Source organism: Anas platyrhynchos, chromosome 7 (genome assembly GCF_047663525.1).
Source record: "Anas platyrhynchos isolate ZD024472 breed Pekin duck chromosome 7, IASCAAS_PekinDuck_T2T, whole genome shotgun sequence".
Lineage (NCBI taxonomy): Eukaryota > Metazoa > Chordata > Aves > Anseriformes > Anatidae > Anas > Anas platyrhynchos.
Genome location: NC_092593.1, coordinates 23,274,235 through 23,296,179, shown reverse-complemented (window position 1 = coordinate 23,296,179; position 21,945 = coordinate 23,274,235). Strand labels below are relative to the sequence as shown.

Below are 21,945 nucleotides of genomic sequence, written 5' to 3'. Positions count from 1 at the left end.
TTACTTTGGCATTCTCTCATGGATAGTGGCAGATGTATGACAAAGGAGATAGGGTGGACCAGCTGCTGAAATAGTTCTTTTCAGGAAGTGGTAGAAAGCGTAAAGCGTTTCTGAGAGAAGTTCCCCCCTACAGTGCCCACACCAAGGCTCATTCAGGTGCCCTCTGATGGCTGCCTGCTTCCCCTAGGAAGATGATCTGTTCTCCAAGCCCTTAGCTGCTGCTCTTACTTTCTGTGATGGAGCATTCCTTTCATTCTTGTTTCAAATCCTTGACACCGAACTGGAGTCACAAAACCTAGAGGAAGGATGATTTGAGCAGCATTTGTAGAGGTGGCCATCATGTCCCACATCCCAGAGATCTCTAAATTTCTTCTCAAATGCAAAATAAACTCTTTGGTAAAAATAAATAAATAAATAACATAAGGAGGCAAAGCTTTCTTACCAAAAAAAAAAAAAAAAAAAAAAAAAATTCTTTATTAGCAAATGGGAATACTGTCAACATTAAGCCAAACAGGAAAGGCATGAATGAGTTCATGCTAACCTCTCATGTCAGCTCACAGTTTCAAGTCAGCCTTTGTGCATGCTGGCTTGGTAGACAGCAGTAATTTTGGCTGCCACGGAAGTCAGCAGGAGCAGCCTGCCTGTGTGGACTGTGGGAAGCTCTTCTCCTCAACCAGCACCACATCTGATGTCTGCAGTGGTAGATCAGAACGTTCAATGCTCTCTGTGCAAAAAGCCATTGTCTTCTTTCCAGAAAATGCATTAGACAGAGGCAAAAGGGACCTCTAAAACATGTTTTTGTTTTGTTTTGTTTTTTGTTTGTTTTAAGCCAAAAGAAACAAAAAAAATTGAATCCAAAGTTACTGTTCACTTTCAGTGGTACCTTGTCCCTACTGGCCTGAGTTCCTCAACCATATTCGAAGCTGACAGGAAGTTTTTATGTGTTTTTTATGAGCCCAGAAAATAGAGTTTCTATGGACAGCTACATGGTGAGCTCCTCAGCTCCCTGCAGGAAGAGGATGTGGCATGTTATGGTGGCTTATGGCTATAATAGTACACAGAGACCGCATTTCCAGTATCCAGTGTAGGCCAACCCTTTTTTATTTACATGTGAAATAATTCTGATCAGGTGGTTGGATTTTTTTTATTTTATTTTTTTTTTATCCAGTAGGTAACTAATGTGCCAAGTACATGGAAACAGTTACCTAGTTATAGGCTTCTACTGATGTTGCTTATTTTGATTCCTGCACCCTATTATTGCCTTCACACAATGGTGTTTTGCCAGTCTGGTAGCTGTTCCTATAGCAAAACCTTCCAGCCCAGACAAGCCCCGAGTTAAAGTTATTTCAACATTTCTTTCGAGGTGATTACACAATGGGTCTTGAGCTGCTTGCCAAATGCTACTTTTTGCAAAGCTGGCAATGGGGCGGGAGCCAAGTATTGCAAACCTCTGACGCAGATGAGTGCATGTTAACAGTTAGTGAATGACAGAGGAAAGATCAGCCAGGAAAGTTTCAAACTACATCATAGCAAAGCCTGACTTTGCTAATGCTTTTTACTTCCAACTCCCACTTTTATCCTAAGATCAGATAACGAGTAGCACTTTTTCTTTGTAACAATTCATTAATCAGAGAAATGATCCTTGCTAGTGTTTAGATGTTTTACTTAATTTGGTACTTCTGGCCTGCTGCCCCAGCAGTGCCAAAATTATTATTTCTCACCCAGCAGGTGATAAATAACAACTTCAGTCATGATTAATACCATGAATTTCTCAACCTGACTAATGCAAAAAACTTCAAACCTGCAGAACAAGTGGGTGATAATTGTTGTGAGAGCCATTGGAGCTGCACTCTGCTTGTAAAGAAAGAAAGCCACAGGAAATGAAGCGTTTTCTAGCAGCAAGGCTGATCCTAAGAGGCATCATTAAGTGCAGCTCAGCAGCATTCACCATGTGCAGGGCTGTGCTAGGCTCTTTTTTCCACTAGACTGAGTTTTAAGTACTTTTAAGAAGCAGGAGATTGCCTGGTTATTTTTTTTCCTTGGGGAGGAGGAAGAGAAATAAAATGCAAGGCAGAGAAAATAGCAGATGTATATCTCATTAACACCACTCAATACTGCAATTTTTACTGTCTGATGTATGGAGTGATAAATCCTAGGAATAGCTGCTAAAACTAAAGATCCTTTACCTAATGTCTCTCTGGTAATCCCACCACTTTATAAAATGCAGCATCAGAGGCTACCCCATCCAGGAAAGCTGCCTTCAGAGAGGCACAGGAAAAGCAGGGGCTCAGGAGAAGCTACCAGCTGAAAACCAAGATCCAGCACTGTGAAGCCTGAGGCTGAAATCCTAGCCACTTTCTCATCACGGGCTGTTTTGCCACTGCCTGCAGTGGAGCAGGATGGTTGCTCCATTTCCTATGTTGTACATGCAGCTCACGGGACCCACACCTCCACCTGCCAAGCTCCTGGTGAAAATGTCCATTCACTTGTAGATATGAGTGCCTTTATGACTTTGTACCATTTTGGCTGAGTGACTCTTTCAGTTCATGGTAGAGCATATTTAGAGGATGTACATTGGTGCATGGTGCAGCTGCTTCTGATGTCCCTCTTGTTAGAAACTGAATTTTCATCTTAATTTTAGGAAACAAGAAGTTCCAGCTGTCTGTTTGCTTCACCCAAACAGCCTCTGGGAGTTTAGGATTTTTGAGCTTGAAAAGCTGTAAAAGAAAATCACCATCCACACTGTCCTGCTCCATGAGACACACCATAGGCCTCCCTGACCTGATTCCTGCTTCTGGTGCAGTTGTACTTCACTCAGTCAGGGGCTGTCTTCTAGAAAAAGACACAATCCAAGTGTAAAACTCTCAAAGACTGCACGTTCATAGACTTTGTCTCCTGGAGGGCTATTCAGACTAACAGAAAGACCTCTTTGCTTTGCCGTGGATGAGGCAAGTAGACTGACTTGCTCAACTCCCTTGTTATAAAGGTTATTAGGTTTGGGGTTTGGTTTTTGTTTTTGTCTTCCACTTTTTATTGCTGCTCATGTTTCAACTTTTCATTCTTTTTTCTTGAGCTGTGCACAGAGGTTCAGCAGCAATCAGTATCCTTTATATGACTGTGACTTCCCCATGTTAAAGCATGGTGTGCAAGCTTGGGTCCTCAGTGTTCAGCTCAGGCTGCTCTGTAGCAATACGCATGCTAGCAACATTACTTAAAGAAGCATCACATCATAATTTCTTGATTTATGAAGAACAACATCCTTTGCCTATGACTTAAATAGCTATCTTCAGCACTGGCACCAAAGCCAAGATTTTTCTTAGTTTTAAATGTAGATACTGCCTAGAAGGATGTGCAGTCTGAACATGCCATGTGAATAATTTCGCTCTTAAGGAAGTCAAAAATAGCCCTTCCCCTTTAAATTTTGTTTTACTAATGAAGTTATCAAAGTTGCACTAAACGAGCAAGGAGAGGGGTGGTTAAACTTTCAGATCTCAGTCTCTGCATGTCCTCTCACTTCAGTATTGAAAACTCCAAGTAATTTGCCTGTCTCCATATCCCTAAGTGTAGTCTGAGTAGCTGAGATAGATTTACAAAACTTTGCTTGTAATAAAGATCACTATCTTTTGCCAAACCACTTCCACAGCATTTAGATGTATTTCTAGATGAGACATTCAAAATGGGTTCATGCATATGGCTACCTCAGTAGTTTTTTTGTTTGTTTGTTTGTTTGTTTCCCTCTGAAGTTAAAAGTGCACTAGGTGTTACCACACAAAATTTGCAAGGACTATCTGTTCAGCCTTCAAAGTGCTGTATACCACTGCTTCTTCCTCATGGAAACCTGTTCTTGCCAAAATGTAAAAACATGGCTTAATTTAATGCTGTCATTTCAAAGCATTCTCTAAAATTTGGTAGCAAATTGACTAATGGCCTCTGCAGCCTTAAAAGAGGAGGAACACATGGCCACCTGCAGTGCCAAGCTGTATATAAGTTAATGCCTGCGCATAGGTGGCTTTGAAGTCCATCAAGTAAACTACTGGTAGCAGGATTGCCAAAAACACAGAAGCTAAGTTAAAACCTTCAGTCATAAACGATGCTCTGAACATAATGGGAAGTAAATGCCAAATGTAATCACCCTGGATTAAGATACTTCATTTTTTCACACAGGATTCCCTACCACCACAGCACTGCTAACTTTAGAGACCATTAGGGAGTAGTTTTCTCTCAAAGTAGCATATATCATAATATGCCATTCTCCACAAATTAAGAATTTTTTTATTTTTTTTTTCCCAAAGTTGCATTAATGCAGAAAATGCTAAAGGATTGTTTGGGATCTTGGCTACCGCCACTGATAGCAGAAACTGTCATGAAGCAGTCAATAGTTGATGGGGTTTAATTTGAGAAGATATTCAGACGAAACAGGCTTGTGAAACAGACAGAAATGCAGAACAAGGGAGATTTTCCTCTGTTGGCAAGTGATTTGATAGATAGCCAAGTCCCACTTATGCATGGATACTAACCTTAGTTTAACTCCAGTATGAAGAATCCTGTATCAAAAAGAAGGCAGTAGGAATTCAGCTCCCTATTCCAGTTGAGCTGGCAATGCTGGTCCCCGCAGCATGAGTAAGTAGCAGTGGTTCACAAGCCACAGAGCCAAGAGAGCCCCAGTCAACCCAAGGCACACTGATACTTTCTGCTCAGGTTTTGAGAGGAGGAGGAGGTGGCAGCCAAAAATCTCGTGACCGTTGCATAACAGTTCAAGCCTCTAAGTGCTTTGACACTAAGAGGTGCAGTCAAAGGAACATGTTTCATAGGAACAAGGCACAACGGTTCCAACCAGTCAGACTGCTCAAGCAAGTTCCCAGTTGAGCACACGGACTGGTTTTGGCACCAGCACATTTCTTGGGTTGTTAGCAGTTCTGGAAAAGCATCAAGCACAACTGAGAAAGCAGAGCGAAATGGTGATGTGTTCAAGGAAATACCAGTTAGAGGCCTACACACAGGCACCATCCCTTGAAGAGTTCCAAGTTGCCAGAGGTTTTGGAGCACCACAATTGTGTGGTTTTGCTTACTGTTGTTTTACTGTGCCCACATGCATCACAGGACAGGGAGGCAGAAAGACCAGGGCATGTCAGCCCCAGTCTCATACCAACCCCTTTGCTAAGAGAACCACCCAAACAAGTACTTCAAAGTTTAGAAGCAGCACTAACATATTGGAAGTGGAAACAGCTAGGCAGATGCTTAGCTAGCAAATTCATTTTAGACAGACCAAGACAAGCTGAGGAGAATAATTGGGAAATCACAGGAAAGAAAAAAAAATGCAAATCTGAAAACCAAAGGTGAACAAGAAATAAAAGCAGGGGCAAGACACACATAATAAGAAACCATGAAAGCCAGAAGTTACTTTGACATAAAATAAGGACTAAATAAAATCACATCAGTTATACGCAGCAAAGCTCCAAGACATTTTTGTCACCCAGACCCTGAAGGCATTTTGGCTGAGGAACGCAACTTAAATTCTCTAATGCATTAGTTTATTTCCAGCTTAGCAATTTGGACTATTTTACAGCTATCCTCCAGGTGTCCTGTCAACAGGATCCCACTCATCTAGCTCACTCCCATGGCCTGATCCCCAGATGTTACTGCTGATGCAGATGATGACATTGCTACCAGCAGTCCAAGCAGAGGATGAGGATAAAGACCTTTTTTCTTCCTTACAGAGTATCTGTCTGGGTCAGCACCAGAAAGCTTGCACTTCTGTTGCTCATAATTAGTCTTGCCTTCTGTAGTGAAAGCTTTGACTTAGGTGCTAACTACCGATCTTCCACAAGTGCAGCAGTTTCTTATGTATTTGTATTGCAAGGATGTAAAGAAAGGTTGAAGTGCTACTCTAATAGGAATAGTAGGAGGGGAGAAATAAAATAAGAGCTAGAGCTCTATTTTTACCCATTAGTTTATAAATGTTGGTCCCTTTGTCAACATGTATTTTTGAAGTGCAAGCACACAAAAGGCTGGTGAGTACAGGGTGAAGGAAGAAGTATTTTCTCATCATTAGTTTTATTACATAGTTAAATTATTTGTTTTCTATTTCAAGCAAATTGCATTCCTTGTCTTTTTGCTATAATGACGAACAGAAACTTCTATTACATTCACATAAAGCTCAGTTAAAAGAAAAAAGACATTTAGATCAGATAAACTTTTTAAAATATTTTATTTATTTTTAAATACAGATACGATGCTTTTCAAAGGTCACTTTAGAGGCAGTGGCACATAGCCAATTAATATGGAATTAAAATGGAAGTGCCCATACAGTCATTTCAGGTTAAATGTGCACAGTATGTTCTACAACACAAAAACTATATTTAGAGTTTTTCTTGACCCAGAATGATTTGCAATCCACTCCAACCAAGTAACTTTCTTATCTCAGTAAGGACCTCTTAGCAGATCTGGGTGCAGCAGTTCCAGAGTTGTCCTTATCATGACCTTCAAAGTACTGCTGCTCTATTCGCCTACAGAAGGCTGTGAGATTACCATAGTTTTTCACTTTTTCAGAAAGTTCATCCGTGGTTAGTTGAGTAGTGAGGATTGTGAACAGATGTCCAAATACCAGAGCATCTAATTCAGTTGGTCTGTAAAAACAAACGGCAAAAAAAAAAAGCAGGTATTTTGTAAAGTAAGGACTGATTAAGAAAAAAAATAGCTGTTCTGAGTAACTGTTAGACAGCAATGCAATCTAATATGTGTATATATATACATATATGTGTATATATATACATAACTATATATATAACTATGCATATCTATATATGCATATATGGATATAAATATATAGCACATATAACCATGCAGAAAAACTGTCCTGGCATGATGTACATTTACTGTCCTGTACCTAGTACAGAATGTTACTTAAACACAGGTAAAGTTTCTTATAAAAAAAAGACACATTTAAAGACAACTGTATAAAGGTGCAAATTTTTAGACTATATGAGATGTGGTAGACTCTATATAAAAGACAAACAGGAATAAAATTAAATCAACAGAAAAAAAAAAAAAAAACAGATTTTCCTTTTAAAACCTATAATTACTTTTTTTTTTTTGAAATATCATGTTTGTATTGCTGTCACGCATTTGAATTTCTTCAACCAATAACACAGAATTGAAATAAACCAGGAGATTTTTATATTTATATATTTAAAGTATACATGGTGTGTGTATATATACATATATGCGTGTGTACGTTCATATGCTTTATATATATATTTATTTACATATACCATACGTACATTTTACAATATTTTTAGGGGTGGATGTAACATTTCAGAAGAGGGTAACTTACTGCTTATTGAAGAAATATGGTTGTGTTCCTAATCTCTGGGAAAGAGCCTGACAACACTGATCTACATCTTCAAGCACCTATCAAAACACACAAGAGATAAGGTAATCATAATGTCAGGGAAGACCAACATTAAAAAAAATAACCTTCTTACTGTATTTGTCCTGACAGAGAGAACAAAGAATACACAATGTTGGAACATCAAAAGCTGCTAAAGGTAGGTGGCTGAGTGTTATTTAATCTAACATTTAACATACATCAAATTAAGTGCTTTCTATAAGATTTTTGACTTAGCTTAATTAAAAGTACTAACTTACACCTCAAAACTGCCTTTTTCTTTTTTGCTACAATCCTGAAAAGCATGACTATTAATGCCACAGCAGGTGGGGGACTGTAATTTATAAATTATTTTCAGGACCATGGCGTAAACTAACAGTAGCAAAAAATACACATATAGCAAAGCATCTTTCTTCCCACCCCATCAGAATGCATATGATTTAAGATATATTGCTGCTGAACGTAGATGCCTGACTCTAGATAATGTTAAAGTACACAATATATATTTTTTATTGCAACTGTTTCAAGAAAGCATTACTTCTCTGAAATCTTAAATAAAAGAGGAAAAGGTGGCGAACAAATCAGCTTCACCTTTCATACTGACCTGCTCAAGCGACTTGCCAGCCCATCCAATGGCTTTCATCTTCCGCCTTATCTCCCACTGCTTCTGATAGGCCAAAATGCGGTTAAGAGGCCATGGGTATGGGGATCCGTACCTTGGGTGGGTAATCTTTGTTTTAGAAACAGAAAGGTACTTAGTTATAACAGAAGAAATGCAGATACCTCTGTTTACAAAATAGCTAATATTCACACATTTCTGCCACAAAAGGAGATGTAAAAGAGAAAGGGTTTTGCATGACATGTTGCAACTATTTGTGCAGAATTTATATTTTGCAGTACTTAAAACTATTACCATAGAAACTTACGCAAAACCCACATCTATTTTGCAGTCATCTACCTCCAGTAAAGACAAAACTTCCCTAAAACATATATGCAAGCAAAATTAAAGCGAAAAGACTGTATCATTAATGGCACAAACCTCAATGTTTCATTTATAAGTAGGGACTTGCAATTGTGAGCAAAAGTGTTTTCTCATTAAATTTTAATTACGATAAATGTTGCAGAACCACTCACCTCCTCTACTGTAACATCATCACACCACTGGAGATACAGCTAGGAACAGAAAGAACATTTACTAAACTTCCTAATAAACAAGAATACAGATACAATCATTTCTCACCAGTGGATTTTTTTTTTCTATATTACATTAAATTTAATTCCTTCTATTAGATCTCAGAACACAGAAAAGAAATTAAAACTGGAAGCCACATGCCCAGTTGCTAATCCTCAGTTGGCCAGCACCAGCGCGAAGCTGAGGCCGAAGGCCCACCCACTCTCTTTGCCTGTGCCGCACACAACTCCACACGCAGGTTTCCAGCCCTCAGCTACGTGCTTGTGAGCATTTCCAGTGCTGGAACTGCATCATGTTAACTGGCCATGGATGCAACCCATGGGTAACCCAGCTTCTAGCACGGCACATGAGCATGTGCACTGTGAAAGGCAACACTGGGGCTGCCCAGCCAGCCAGGGGATGGGGTAGAATCCCAGGAACTGCTGACATTTTCCATCTGCAGAAATCAGTCACTTCTACAGCTACACAGCACACTTCAGGTGGGTGGGGGAATCATACACGTGGCTTGAGTTTACAGGAATATTTCATCAAGTAGTCCCATAGGATACAGAGAATTTATTCCTGCCTCATTTCTCCTCCAAAGTTGATGACCTAATCTAAGACTTAAGTACAGGAAAAAGTCCCGTCCTTTCCAGTACAGGAAAAAGTCCTAAAGCTTTCTTGCCTATAATCACTTATGAAAGTGTGTGGAGTCACTATGGCTTGCTGTACCTCCGCTGTCAAGAGCATATTATTGACTAATTCCATGTAGGCTTTCATCTCAGCTTTTTGGACTTCATCCAACCCATCACTGAGAGAATGGCCCTAATGGGGAGAGAAAAAGAGAGACATGTAAGATAGGATATTGGAGTATTCAGCAATGCCTGACCCAAGGACCTCTGAAGTCAGTGAGCTTTGGATCAGATGCTGATCTCTTACATAAGCTCAATAACAAATTACATACATACTTTTTACATAAAGTGTATTTAGAATGAAAAAGAAATCATCGTAACATGATATAGCTAACCTACAAGAAATGTAGGCTATTACCAGGAACAGTTTAACACAGTTTGAGCACACAACCTCCCAGTTAGTATATGTTTGTGTCAAGAAGTAAACAAGTTTACATCTGTGATACAGCTTTATCAAGGTGCTCAGTGAAAAGACAAACATTTTTGAAGGAAAAAAAAAGGTAAATACAAACAGTATCTGACACTTCAAAATTTAAACCAGCTATTTCAGAGTTTAAGAATTATGAGAAACTGAGACAGGGCACGTAGAAAAGGGTTCTCAGAAAGTGATGTTGGTATGCATATAGTCTGCACAGAACTTATTTCCACAATATAAGGTAATATCAAAGAAAAACATTTCCACCTCAACGAACTCCCACTTCAGGGCATCCTTCTTTTAAAATGGCACCTGACTTCCACACTGCTTTAAAAAATGAAGTAACAGCCTAGAGGAGCACACCAAATAAGCACAAGTGCTAAGGAGAGCTAACGCACTATTCAGTAATAGATGAAGACAATGTATGAATACCTTGGCTTTTACAAACTGTACTATGGGCCCGAGTTCAGATACTACTTGATTTCCCACGTGAATAAAGGGCACTTTGCCTGTAAAATGAAAAATGTATTTTAGTAAGAGCTTTTTATGCATGTAAAACAACATTTCATATTTTCAAAGCAATTAAATATTATAGGTACACCTGAACACATTTTTTGTTGTTGTTGCTTTTGGTTTTATTTTTAAACAAGCACAGGTAAAGTTTTTAGATACATAGCTCACACAGTTTTAATTTGTAATAACAAACATAACTGCCTGATCTTCCTCCTCCCGACCCACTTTTACATGCAGGACTTGCAGTTGTGTATTTCAAAGTTATCGAATGAGATCTATTGACTTGTATTTTAATAATGGGTTTTGTTTTGCTGGAAAGACCAAATTCAACATTTATCTGAAGTACAGCTGGGAAATCCCAGGAAAGCAGACAGAGCCCTTGGCTAGTTTGACAGCAACGCGTTCCCACCCTCCCTTCTAACCCACTAGCAGGGAAAGGACTGCTGAAAGGATGACAGGAGAGGTGGCCCTGTGCCCAGAAAAGCAAGCAGGGGGAAGCGAAATGCACACTCAGCAAGGCAGGATTTTGACTCTCCCTCCTCCAGCTCTTCAGATTTCCAGCAACTGGGCCAACTGGCTCCTGACAACTGCCCCAGCCTTCACCCTCTGGTTGTGGGAGAGCATTTTTTTAGGGCACTGTGGTTCTGGGGTCAGGAACAGCATTAGACCCACATTTTCCCTGTTGAGGAGTTGGAGGAGGTCGGGAGCTTTTTCATTGTCATGGAAGCAAAACTGTGTTAAAGCTTAATATCAGATCAACACTCAGTCTATATAGCTCAGCCCAGAAGGCCCAGCATGGGGCAGGACTAAAACCAGCCAGTCCACAAAAGGGATCTGGGAAGTGACTGTTAACTGGTGGAACTTGTGATGGTGTGAAGGAAGGAAGGCTCCTGAGCCTGCATGGACCATGTTCTCTGCGTGGTGACTTCTGTTACACACAGACCCAAGCCGCGAGGAAGCAATGTTACATGCAGCAAAGCACAAAGAATGACAGAAGTTGCCAAATGCCCCTTTTTCACAGCTTTAAGCATGTGAAGTTGAGTGCTCCTGCTTCAATCCACCCTAAACACACTGCTCATTCTGTAGATCTTCATCCAAATGCAACTGACAAACTCCACCCTTAAGTACCATGTTATGTTTAAGACTAAATCTTATACGACTGCTTACATGACTGAAGTCGGCCATAGAGTGGAGACAAATGCTGGACATTTTGTATCACCAAAAAGGCCCTCATGACTAAAGACAGCAAACAAGCCTGCCCAGTACAATGGGGCACAGTACATGCTTTCCTGTCTCGTGCTGTGGGCAAACTGCTTTCTACAGAGAGCCCAAAGAGCAAGATCCATCAATACCTGCCTGACTCCAAATATGTTATTAGCAATACATGCATTCCTTTCCACTGAAACACATAAAACCTAATGTTAGGCCTAGTTCAAACAGAGTTCATGCTCGCAGCATTCAGTCATGGTTTTTATCCCGAGATTCCCTTTCACTGGCTCAGTTGGCCTAAGGGTAATAAATGAAGTGCACCACACCAACAAAGGCTCCATCTGCATCCACACGCTGCATACTGCGAAAGGAAACGCAGACCTTCCTGAGCTCCAGAGTTCAATGATTTCAGCTAGGCTGCACTTTCCACACAAAGACAATCCTTTAGTATTCCACTTTTGACTCCCTCAGAATGGATTTTGTCATTACAACGACAAAGTAAATAACCTTCACCCCCAAGCGATGAGATGCAGATCTCTGTCTACCACTGCTAGAGACAGAGGGTGGTGGCAAGGGTGCAAATACAAACTTTTTTCAAATTATCCTTACAGAATGAAAATGTGGTAAAGAAAGGAAACTGGGAAAATGTCAGATGCCAGCAAGTGTGGACATGGGTTATGGATGGCAAAGAAGAGGGGGCATGCAGCTGCCACCAGTCACACTCCTGCAGATCTAAGAAGCTCTTCTGTGTAGATATTCAGCATTCTAAAGCTATCTTTACCTACAAAAGGTAAATATTTTGGTATTTTTCACTGCTGCCAAGCAGCTTTCCTTTTTTCTGAATAGTATAACTCCAGCTGCTTTGACTGAAATATCAGTAGCAGCAGCAGAACTCGTACAGTCGGCAGACATACTGACAGGCCTTTCCATATGGCAAGCGTCAGCTAGAGCCAGGCAATTGGCAAATAATATCTTGTAACACAACAAAAATTGAGCAGGAGCGCACTGACTGCCAGACTTGTGAGCCCTGCATTCAGCAGTTTTCTCTGGGTATCAGAGAGAGGTTTAAAACCACCAGGCACCCGTAAGAGTGACAATGCATTCTTCCCCTGTATTTACATACCTGCCACCATCTCCCAGACAAGGTAACAAAAGGTACTCTCTCCAGTTTTGTCTCACCCCAGGAACAGCAAAATACAGTACCATTCAGCAGGAATATTCCCTGGATGCAGATTAAATGCATTTTTGGAAACGTCTTTGTTTCAACTCACAGTCCTCCAGCTTTTTAGAGAAGGTTGCCACCAGGCATTTGAACTGTCTGCTACACCTAAGGATGGCATTCACAGGCTTCCTTACGTATTGTACCATCGTTACGTTACATTTAATTGTTTTAATTGTTTACAGGAAAGAAACTGCACCGGAGAGGAGGGGGAAGGCATCCCAGACATGTAGCACGGACTGACTTATCAGCAAGACAAGGCACAGTTGCCATGGCATCCAACTGGAGGTGTAATGTAGTAAGCTAAATGAAGGCCGCACTTACCAGATGGGGACATGTACTCGGCATTTGCCCTGCAAACCACCCGGACCGGCAGATTGCACATTTGCAAAAAGGCCTGCAAACAAAGCATTTAAAAAGCATTGATACACCAGTGACAGACAAATGTGTTCTTCATACATATCACTATGTTTTAGCAAATTCTTAGCACATACCTATGACGTAAAGTTCCTTGCATACTGCTTTTAAGCAAAAAGAAAAACACGGTTTTCTAACATTTTTAGACAATTGTTTATTGTCCTGTCATTGACTGGCATTCTTCTAATGAAGTTTCTTTCCCCCCTCCCCTCAAGAGGAGCGAAGAAGCACCATCTGAAAGACACAACTAGTGTTGTGGCTGTACAGAATTAAGTGACACTCGGCCCATCCTGAAAATCACAGTACTTGCTTCTTGCAGCTAGAGCTGCCTAACCAAACTCATGCTGTGTAACACAGCAAATACACGCAGCACCTTCCCACATTACAACAGTTGCCAAAAGTTTTGCTTTACGACACTCTAAGAGCACCAGTCTGCTTTAGGGGGAAGAATTTATTATCTGTAATTTATGTGAATCACGGAGAGTGCAAGTCATCGATTTACTGTTTCTTTCATCTCTAACCTTGGATCCAAAGCATCCTCAGTGGGATACTGATTTTGTCAGCATCTGCTGTCACTACCAAATCCCTGGTGTGTTTCTGTTTAAAAAGCAAAGCGTCAAGACAAATACCTACAATTTAGAGGTATCATGGCACATAAGGAACCTCTTAAACTGTAAAGTCTCTTACAACTGGGCTGAAGTCCTATCATTCACTTTGTCTTTGCAAATAGAAAGGTTGGGATTGCAGACTTCCAACATTACACCTATTTATCCACCGTGGCTTGAGGTTCAAAAAAGCATACCCCAAGAATACTACCAACCATGAAGGAAAATGCTGCTTTATCTTGAGGGAAGGCGTGGTCTGCATTGGCTGCAAGTGAGAAGATCAAAGCCAAAATGTTAAGTGCCTCGGGTCCCAGAGAATGGCAAACAGCACAGCATACTTTTAAAGCTGTTTTAGAAACAGCTCTCCCAGCCTGAGTATACTCTATTTGCACTTGGATCTCATTTAGGAGATGGAGTAGAAAGCCAAAGAAAATAAAGTACATAGCACCCAGCAAGAGCCCTGTCAGATTCCCAGAACGTGACCTAACCATAATTACATTCAGGAAACCAGTGCCCACAGCAGAAGGTGTCACTGGCCACTTTCTGCATGGGCTTCCTCCTAGTTACAAGATCTGGCAGTAAACTGTGCTCTCACAGTTTTAGATGCTCAGGCCCTAACCACAGACATCAAACTAACCCAAATCTTAACTGCACTGAGACTGCTCATCTCCACACAAAGTCCATAAGGCATTAACTAACACTGCCACCAGCACTCTTCCCAACTTTGTGCCTTCTGTAGTATCCATCAAACAATCTCCCTCCTCTCCCTCATGCTCTTCAGGTGCTTTGTTCCCAAACCCTAACCCAAGCACTGTCCCCTGTACCCAAGGAACAAAAGCTGAAATCTTCAGACCCTTTCAAGGCCTCTTCCAACCAACCCAATAACCACACAGTTCATTACACCTTTTGGCTCGTGCATTTTCAGATGAGATATGGACGTGAACAGTTACAAAGACACTGACTGCAGCTGACAGCAGCCTGCCTCTGAGCTCTAGAGGCTCTGCAAAATTCACTTGGATAACTTGGGTTTCTACAGATTTCCTCAGCCTAATCCTAGCTGAAAGCTCTGCTTGGGAGCCAGTTACTACACAGCCACATGCAGATCTGTGTGTGTGTGTATGTATATCTGCCAAGTACTACAAGTCTTGTACTACTCAGGAATAAACCGGTCCTTTGATGGCCAAAGCCTCATCCCTACCAGAACCTCTACAACTGCTTAAGGCAGCAACTATCACCCACAGAAAACACAGGGCACTGCTCACATTTGACAACATCCCACTTTTTAAGTGTGCAGCATGCCGAAGTCCACCACATATCAAGACTCTTGCAGCCTCAGCTTCCCAAACTCCATGTAAATGGCAAGAATACACAAAAGACTATTTTTAAAACAGGAATGTAAGGCATTGGTCTCAGTCCCAGACCTCTTCCCTTGCTTGTTGGTTCTGCAGGACCTAGGAATGGTGCAGACTGTTCCAGCTACCGCTATATGCATCATGTCCTCTGCCCAGACTGGGGCTCTATATGCAACTTACGAAATATCCTCGAGACAAGAATTTGGTGATTTTGGTTCAGATTAAATACTCATTAGTGTGCCACTGCCAGATGCAGTGTAACCTGCTGAATATATGTAACAACTCCATTGGAAAGCAGACTTGGTTCTTCCTATAGCTCTGTCAGTTACAGTAGGACGCAAACAACCTCCCCTCAGCAGCTCTGTGATGTGGTGGAACTGCTGGCACCAGACAGCAGATTCAGAAGTAAATTCATCCTTGGGCAGGAGAAGGGGGGATTGAACTCGTATCATACTACTTCATCCTTAGCCGTTGAATTTCACCTCAAAAATATGTGAAGTTTCATTTTATCCGGGCTTACCAAATGAATTCCCTTTGCAGCAAGGCATTAAATTAACTCTGCGATTCTGCATTAAGCTAGAGATGAATTTTAAGACCGCCATGTACTATTCTCACTGCTGGTGCAGAAGAGAATGTCTGAACTGCACTGGAGTTCGAGTAACACATGAATAACTAAAGAGCTTGCGAGTGCAGAGACACATTCAAGCACGAGGAAGTGAATCAGAAAACTATTTTTACTTTTCCATATCAGTGTGTCAAAAATGAGATATGCCAGTACAGAACACTTAGGTTACATGAGTTCCTTCAGCAAATTATTGCCTACACTGTACATAGGCTCCTACACAGTACAAGGTTACCACAAAAAATACAGTTTGTAACTGTGCAAAGCATTTCTCAATAGAGGCTAAGCTATAAATAAAATCTTATTAGTGTAAAGAGTTCAGCCAAAATTCCATCAAAAATCTAAATGTGACCTTTCTCTCTCTCCTTCTCCTCAATAAATATCCACAGACCACAGAATATCGACCCTTATTATATTTGGCAGGAAAATTCCACCTCAGTCTCTGGCCTAGTTCAAAGTGGACTGAGAACACATTGCCATTGGGACATCTTGGAAATGCAAACACACGGGGTCCGTGTGCCTTTTCAGCACTTAAAGAAAAGCACAGAGAGGAGGCTAAACTAGAATTGAGCTCTAACGTGGGAAGAAATTTTAACTGAACTAAACAAAATGTTCACTACTCTGCATAACAAAGAGCAGACTCTAGCAAGCATAGAAGTCAGCTGGTTTACCCTCAGCAAGCTTTAAAAAAGACCTTTAAAATACCCACCAACACAACACAATAAGAAAACATATCTGAAAATGGAGAACTGCTATCATGCCTTTAAAAAGTTAAAAAGGCAGGGAATTAAATACCAACATGCTTGACTGTACCCAAAGCAATCTTAAGTGCTCCTTAAATATTCCTGTGCAGGAAAATGAAAAGTAGAAGGAAAGTTCCACACTGGGAGCTTCCACTATAAGGGCTCAGCCTAAGAAACAGACCTTGCAATTAGCATCACTGCAGGAGTACTTCGATTCTTTTATCAGATGACTGAGAAGCTTTGGATACTACTTGTATTAACAACACAGGTGGATTCCTTTTCTTTTTTTTTTTTTTTTTTTTTTTGACTTTTGAGTACAGTGAATGTTCAAATAATTGTGATTTCTTTTAGAGAAGAGATGGACAAAAGTTTTGACCAACGCATCCTTGTAAATATTCACTGCCTGAAAACCTCAACTTTCTTTCTGATATATTCAGCTAGATGAATTAGATTTTAGCCAGTAACTAGTTAAGTGGCATGAACACTTACCAAAACAGTTGAAAATGGCACAAATTAAGGAAATCCCACAGAGAAAACATAGGAGAAAGAAGACAAAGCAGCAATTTTTGTGAGGCATTATCTCCTGTAACATTTTAGCTCAGTGATCAAGGGAGGCTATGTTCCCTTTTTGCCCACTCACTAGAATGTTAAGCACCAGCACATTTGGTGTGCAGATGGTATCAGACCACTACGGTTTCCAACCCCGTGAAAAGATGCAGTGGGACACTGATTATTCCAGCTCAGAACATCTCACTCTCCCTTGGATACGTACTTCACATACACATCTTGAGCAAGCCACCAGGAAACGGGAGTGAACACCACTCCTCCGAGAGCTTCTGGAATGAAGGCTGGAACCACCCCACTGCAGTTCTGCTGAGATTTATGAAAATATCAACATCCCTTCAAAGACATGGCATCAAAAGCTGAGCAACCTGAGAGATCAAGGGCCTAGCCTTATTCTAGTACATCAGAGATCATTGTTAACATCATAAATTTGGCTGATCAACTTAAAAAGACCGAAAGGGGCCAACTGAATTCCAAGATAGTTAATCAAACCCTACAAAAAAAAAAAATCATCTAAAAACTGGTAAGCAAGGCAGCAACGGCAAAACTAGAAACCTGACACTTAACTGAGCACAAGCCTAACTGTCATACCTTGCAAAGATGCTTTTAATTCCAAAGAAAGGCACGGAATTCCCCTCTCTCCTTTCCTCCTCTGGGAAAAAAAAATGCTACCACAGAATGAACAGAGGGAATCCACAACCTGGATCTCCTCCAGTGTTTAGGACTCTCATGCAAGAATATTAAAGCAGTTGCTTAACAACTATCCAAAGAGTTAACTACTAAGATGAATCAAAAAAGGATTAATAGTCTTATTTCCCTTTGCACATGTTACAAAATATCAGAGGTGACTGCCCAATACACTTTATATAAACAAAGGAAACTTCATTCAGGCATAAATATACAGAATTAACTACAACTGAAGGACATCAAACCAAAATGCTCAGGCTTTTAAAATAAATGAGTAATTTCATGGTTCATACTAGCTAATACAACATTTATGAGAGCAATAAAATCTCAGGTTGGGAAGGACTGAGTTCATTCCCCTAGAATCAGCAGGGCTTCCTCCTGTACCCATATATATATCACTGGCTATTTGCATTTCTGTAAATTTAAAAACAGGGGCCTGACTTCTTGTTCAGTACCAGCATTGGCCAATGACTGAAGTAGAAGATGGGAAGACAGTGCAGGTTAGCAACTTATGCCCAGTGTAATGTCTTCTTCAAAAACCTTTCTCCCAGTTACTTCTGGAACAAAGACTGTCCTTTCTTTGAATGAGGTTAATGTGATAAACAGAACAAACAAACAAAAAAAAAAAAACATTTGACTTAATGGGGTCTGTCATTATCTCTTACACGTGTGCTCTCTCCCCTCTTCTTCCTTGAGAATCACCCCCTTCTCATACCAGTCCAGCCTCTGTACCTGTAGCATGATCAACTCTTCCGGCATCCAGGAAAAGCAGAGAAATGTGAATGGTAACTTTTTAGCAGTGCTACTGCTACCTTCTTCCAGACTGGAAGCTCTCAGTCTGAAGTTTTTACTGCTTCTGTGCACCTCATTTTTAATGGGAGGCTTTGCTGTACACTGCAAAGTGGAGAGCTGCTGCAGATCCATGGGGAAGAACAGAGGAAGGGAGAAAACATGTCACAAAATGAATTACATTTCTCCTTCCCTGCCCTCCTCATATTTAATGTTACAGTCTAGGGAAGACAGAGTCTAGGAAAAAGGACAGTAAACTAATAAAAAGCAGAGAAGCCTCTCAGTGCATCTCCTGTCCTAACACACCCAGACTGGGCTGCTGTGTTCTTCTCCCAAACTGTGGCAGAAGTCACTCTGTTTTGAAAGTCAGCATGGAACAAACCAATTTGTATTTCTGCTGCAAGAGAATGAAGAATCAGCAGCTATATGAAAAAGGTTGATCTGAAGCTTTGAGATGACACTTGTTACAAAATTAATCAAACAACCTATGCCTATCACTCACTTCAGTCATGGCAGGTGACACCTGACAAAATCACTGAGGACATTTACAACAGCGTTGCTTAGAGGACACAATCAACTGAAGGCTTGTTTTGTTTTCTTACAGTTTACCCAATTTCAAATTCAAAATGTAAAGAGTATGTCGGATTTCAATTACCTAAAAAAATTACCAGCGCCATCACTTTTGTGCTGCTTTGCCAAGGCCCAAAAGCACAGAGCCCAGAAACCACTGCCCATCGCAGGCAGCTCACCCCAACCCTTCCTCTCCTCCACTTCTCACACGAATGACGTTTTCAGCTCTGCTGCTGCCCTAAAAACAATGCAAGAAAGTGATGCCATCGTGTCTTCCTATAATGACAAGAATGGAAAATGACTGTGCATGAAGTTCAATGGGAAGGACTAAGAGAAGAGAGGTGAGAGTTTTGTATTTACTCCCTCGGTGACCTTCACTCTCCCTTCCTCTTTGCCCTGCCCAACAAAGATTGGGCACTGTCAGATCCATCACAATGCTCTCCTCTTCCCCTCCAGCCCCTCTCAGAATAATACATGTGAGCAAACACATATACTCATTAAAAATGAGTTACAACTTGATGTAAATCATATCCAGATTGCAGTTGCTGAGATCAGAGGAAAGAACGAAATTACTTATGCCAAGACTCAAATAGTTCACAACTTACGTCCCCACATGAGGAACGCTATTTTCAGATGGCACACACTTCAGGCTTCGTTTGAAGAAGATTTAGTCATGATTAGATTTTTAATAAAGAACAAACCATTCCAAGCAACTCTGTTCAGCAGCACTTCTAGAAGCACTCACACAATACTGTTGTGAAGAAAGAGTAAAAGGCATTTTCTGTTTTCATTCTTACATTATTTCATGAGCATACAAAGGACAATATGTGATGACAACTAGAGAGTTATTCTCTACTTTATTGCAGGAACACATTTTAAAATTAAAAACCATGAACAAATCTACAGAATAATTCAGTTTTCATATCAAACAGCTGCAGACCCTGTAACTGAAATAGTATGTCTAAGGTTATAAATGAAAACTGTTCAGTATCATTCTTTGAGTGACAGATTAAATTCCTAATCCAGTTATGGTAATGGCCACATTTGTAGTTTAACATAAATTAAGAGCTTAATTATATTTGTGACTATTTTAAACAAAATAACAAATTCCTTTGTACCTGTGAATGTAATTTATAGCAAAGCCACGTTCATTTTCCAAAACAATCTATTTTACACTGCAGCCCAACACTGCTCTAATGGTATAATGTAATTCTAGTTGTAGAATGTGGAAAGAGTAGATTCACTGGTAGCGCAGAGGTTTTGAAGATAAATGAAGATGCTATTCATTCAGGGGTAATTTCATCTTAGAACTATATGAAAGATGTTTCACTCACAAAAGGTACCTGTATGGCTTGGGATTTAAGCATGTTTTCAGCTACAACATAATGCTGCTAGATTGATTATGTTGATACTGCATTTCTCATCATGAAGAATTCCAGCTTTTATTCTCTTTAAAAAAAGAGACCGTCAGATTTTCATTTCACTATGCCTTTGTTCAAACCTCTGCAACAAGTTCAGATTTCTCCTAATGTTTTGTCTAGAGGAAAACCAAACCACAATTCATACACACACACACACACACACAAAAAAAATCACAAATCTGTAGAGAGCAATTAATCATGTGTGATTTACACATTTATTTGATTACTTGTTGAAGTAAATAAGCAGTTAGTCTGTGTAACACAATTTTAAATTGCCCAAACATCCTTCTGTCATTCAGGACTAAGAACAGACAATTCTAAATGCACTTTCCTGGAATATATTAAGACCATTTACAAGGACATCAATTGCACTAGCAATTAATACATAACTTAACGTAATGAGCTGCAGGCTGTATAACCTCAGGATAGCTACTAGAATTTCCACAGTCCTGAACAATCTAGACAGCCTTTTAAGCAAGACTCTAACACTACCTGCATAAATATTTCAGAAGAATCTGCAAGGACAGAGGTAGTCTAACCACTCACATTCCTCCTCCTGACAAGTTGGGACAGCACAGAGATGCTCCATGCTGCATTTGAGGCCAGAGGCCCAGCAAAGCACAGCTACATTAAGCCCCGTCCACCTCCTCTGCTCCACCAGTGCTGCCCAGTCGCTGGCCAAAAGGCTCTACCTGCGCCCAGTATCAGTAGGAAGACAGGGCCTGGGCAGGCCCGCTGCTTCAGGGTGAAGCATGGTCTCCTTTGGTTATCACATTTGATCCAAGTTCATGGCTGAAAGTAAATGAAAAACTGTAGCCTACTTGCACAAGAATAAAGCTGTATCCTAAAGTATATAAAACTCAAAAAAAAGTGTTTATAGACTTACAAACACACAGCAGACCTAACTCACCATCTGTAAGAGATGAGGACACAGGTGGCCTGGCTTCAGGAAGGCCTTGGGTCTGGTGATCGTCCTTACAGAAAGGCCCATAACCCACTTCTTAAATTGCACAATTCTTTCTTTTATTTTTCCAGCTGACCAAGCATTACTGAGGTCTCTCTCTCCCAGATACCTCCACATGAAGTATCACATAAAAACACCGTGTTGCAAGAAATTATATGCAGAAACTCATACACATGCTACCTTCTGCTTGTCAGTGCATGGCAACAGCATCCAAAGGCACCACACCTACAGACCAGACATGCATAAAGGCAGGCACAGCAGCACCTCAAGTACCTGGCAGACAAATGTAAATAATAATAATAATAATAATAATAATAATAATAATAACAATAAGGTTGAGAATACAAAATGTATTTACATTACTGAGAATGAGCATTTAACATTCCTTTTCCCTTCTTCCCTCTCCCCCACCCATGGTCTGATAATGGTAACCCAAAACCCCCCTACAAAACACCTTCAGTTGTTCTTTGACTGACATAAGTTCTGCATTTGCTTCTGGTTTTTGGTGACTTTTTTTTTTTAGTATGATATGACTGATAAGCAGGAATGCTGTATAATGGAAGCTGTACAATAAATAAAGGGAGAATGCTTTTAACTATGAGTCA

General features: G+C 40.5%; 1 protein-coding gene and 1 long non-coding RNA gene across 5 annotated transcripts in view; both read right to left on the bottom strand.

The window, feature by feature from the left end:
• LOC140002944 (uncharacterized) overlaps nt 1–4,656 on the bottom strand; it is a 129,734-nt gene extending 125,078 nt beyond the window's left edge. For 2 of the 3 annotated variants that reach the window (XR_011810685.1, XR_011810686.1), the window contains exon 1: nt 4,518–4,655. This is a non-coding gene — a long non-coding RNA (uncharacterized lncRNA). Of the gene's footprint in view, nt 1–4,517 lie in introns of all 3 variants that reach the window. The other variant, XR_011810687.1, reaches the window with a different exon arrangement.
• A 1,535-nt stretch (nt 4,657–6,191) lies between these two features.
• Nucleotides 6,192–21,945, bottom strand: part of MTX2 (metaxin 2) — a 32,061-nt gene continuing 16,307 nt past the window's right edge. For both annotated transcript variants that reach the window (XM_027462279.3, XM_027462280.3), the window contains 7 exons: nt 12,931–13,003; nt 10,098–10,174; nt 9,291–9,383; nt 8,522–8,560; nt 7,992–8,117; nt 7,334–7,410; nt 6,192–6,626 (listed from right to left, as the gene is read on the bottom strand). In XM_027462279.3, the coding sequence (XP_027318080.1) occupies nt 6,416–6,626; nt 7,334–7,410; nt 7,992–8,117; nt 8,522–8,560; nt 9,291–9,383; nt 10,098–10,174; nt 12,931–13,003 (696 nt within the window). In that variant the 3' untranslated portion in view covers nt 6,192–6,415. The remainder of the gene's footprint in view (nt 6,627–7,333; nt 7,411–7,991; nt 8,118–8,521; nt 8,561–9,290; nt 9,384–10,097; nt 10,175–12,930; nt 13,004–21,945) is intronic.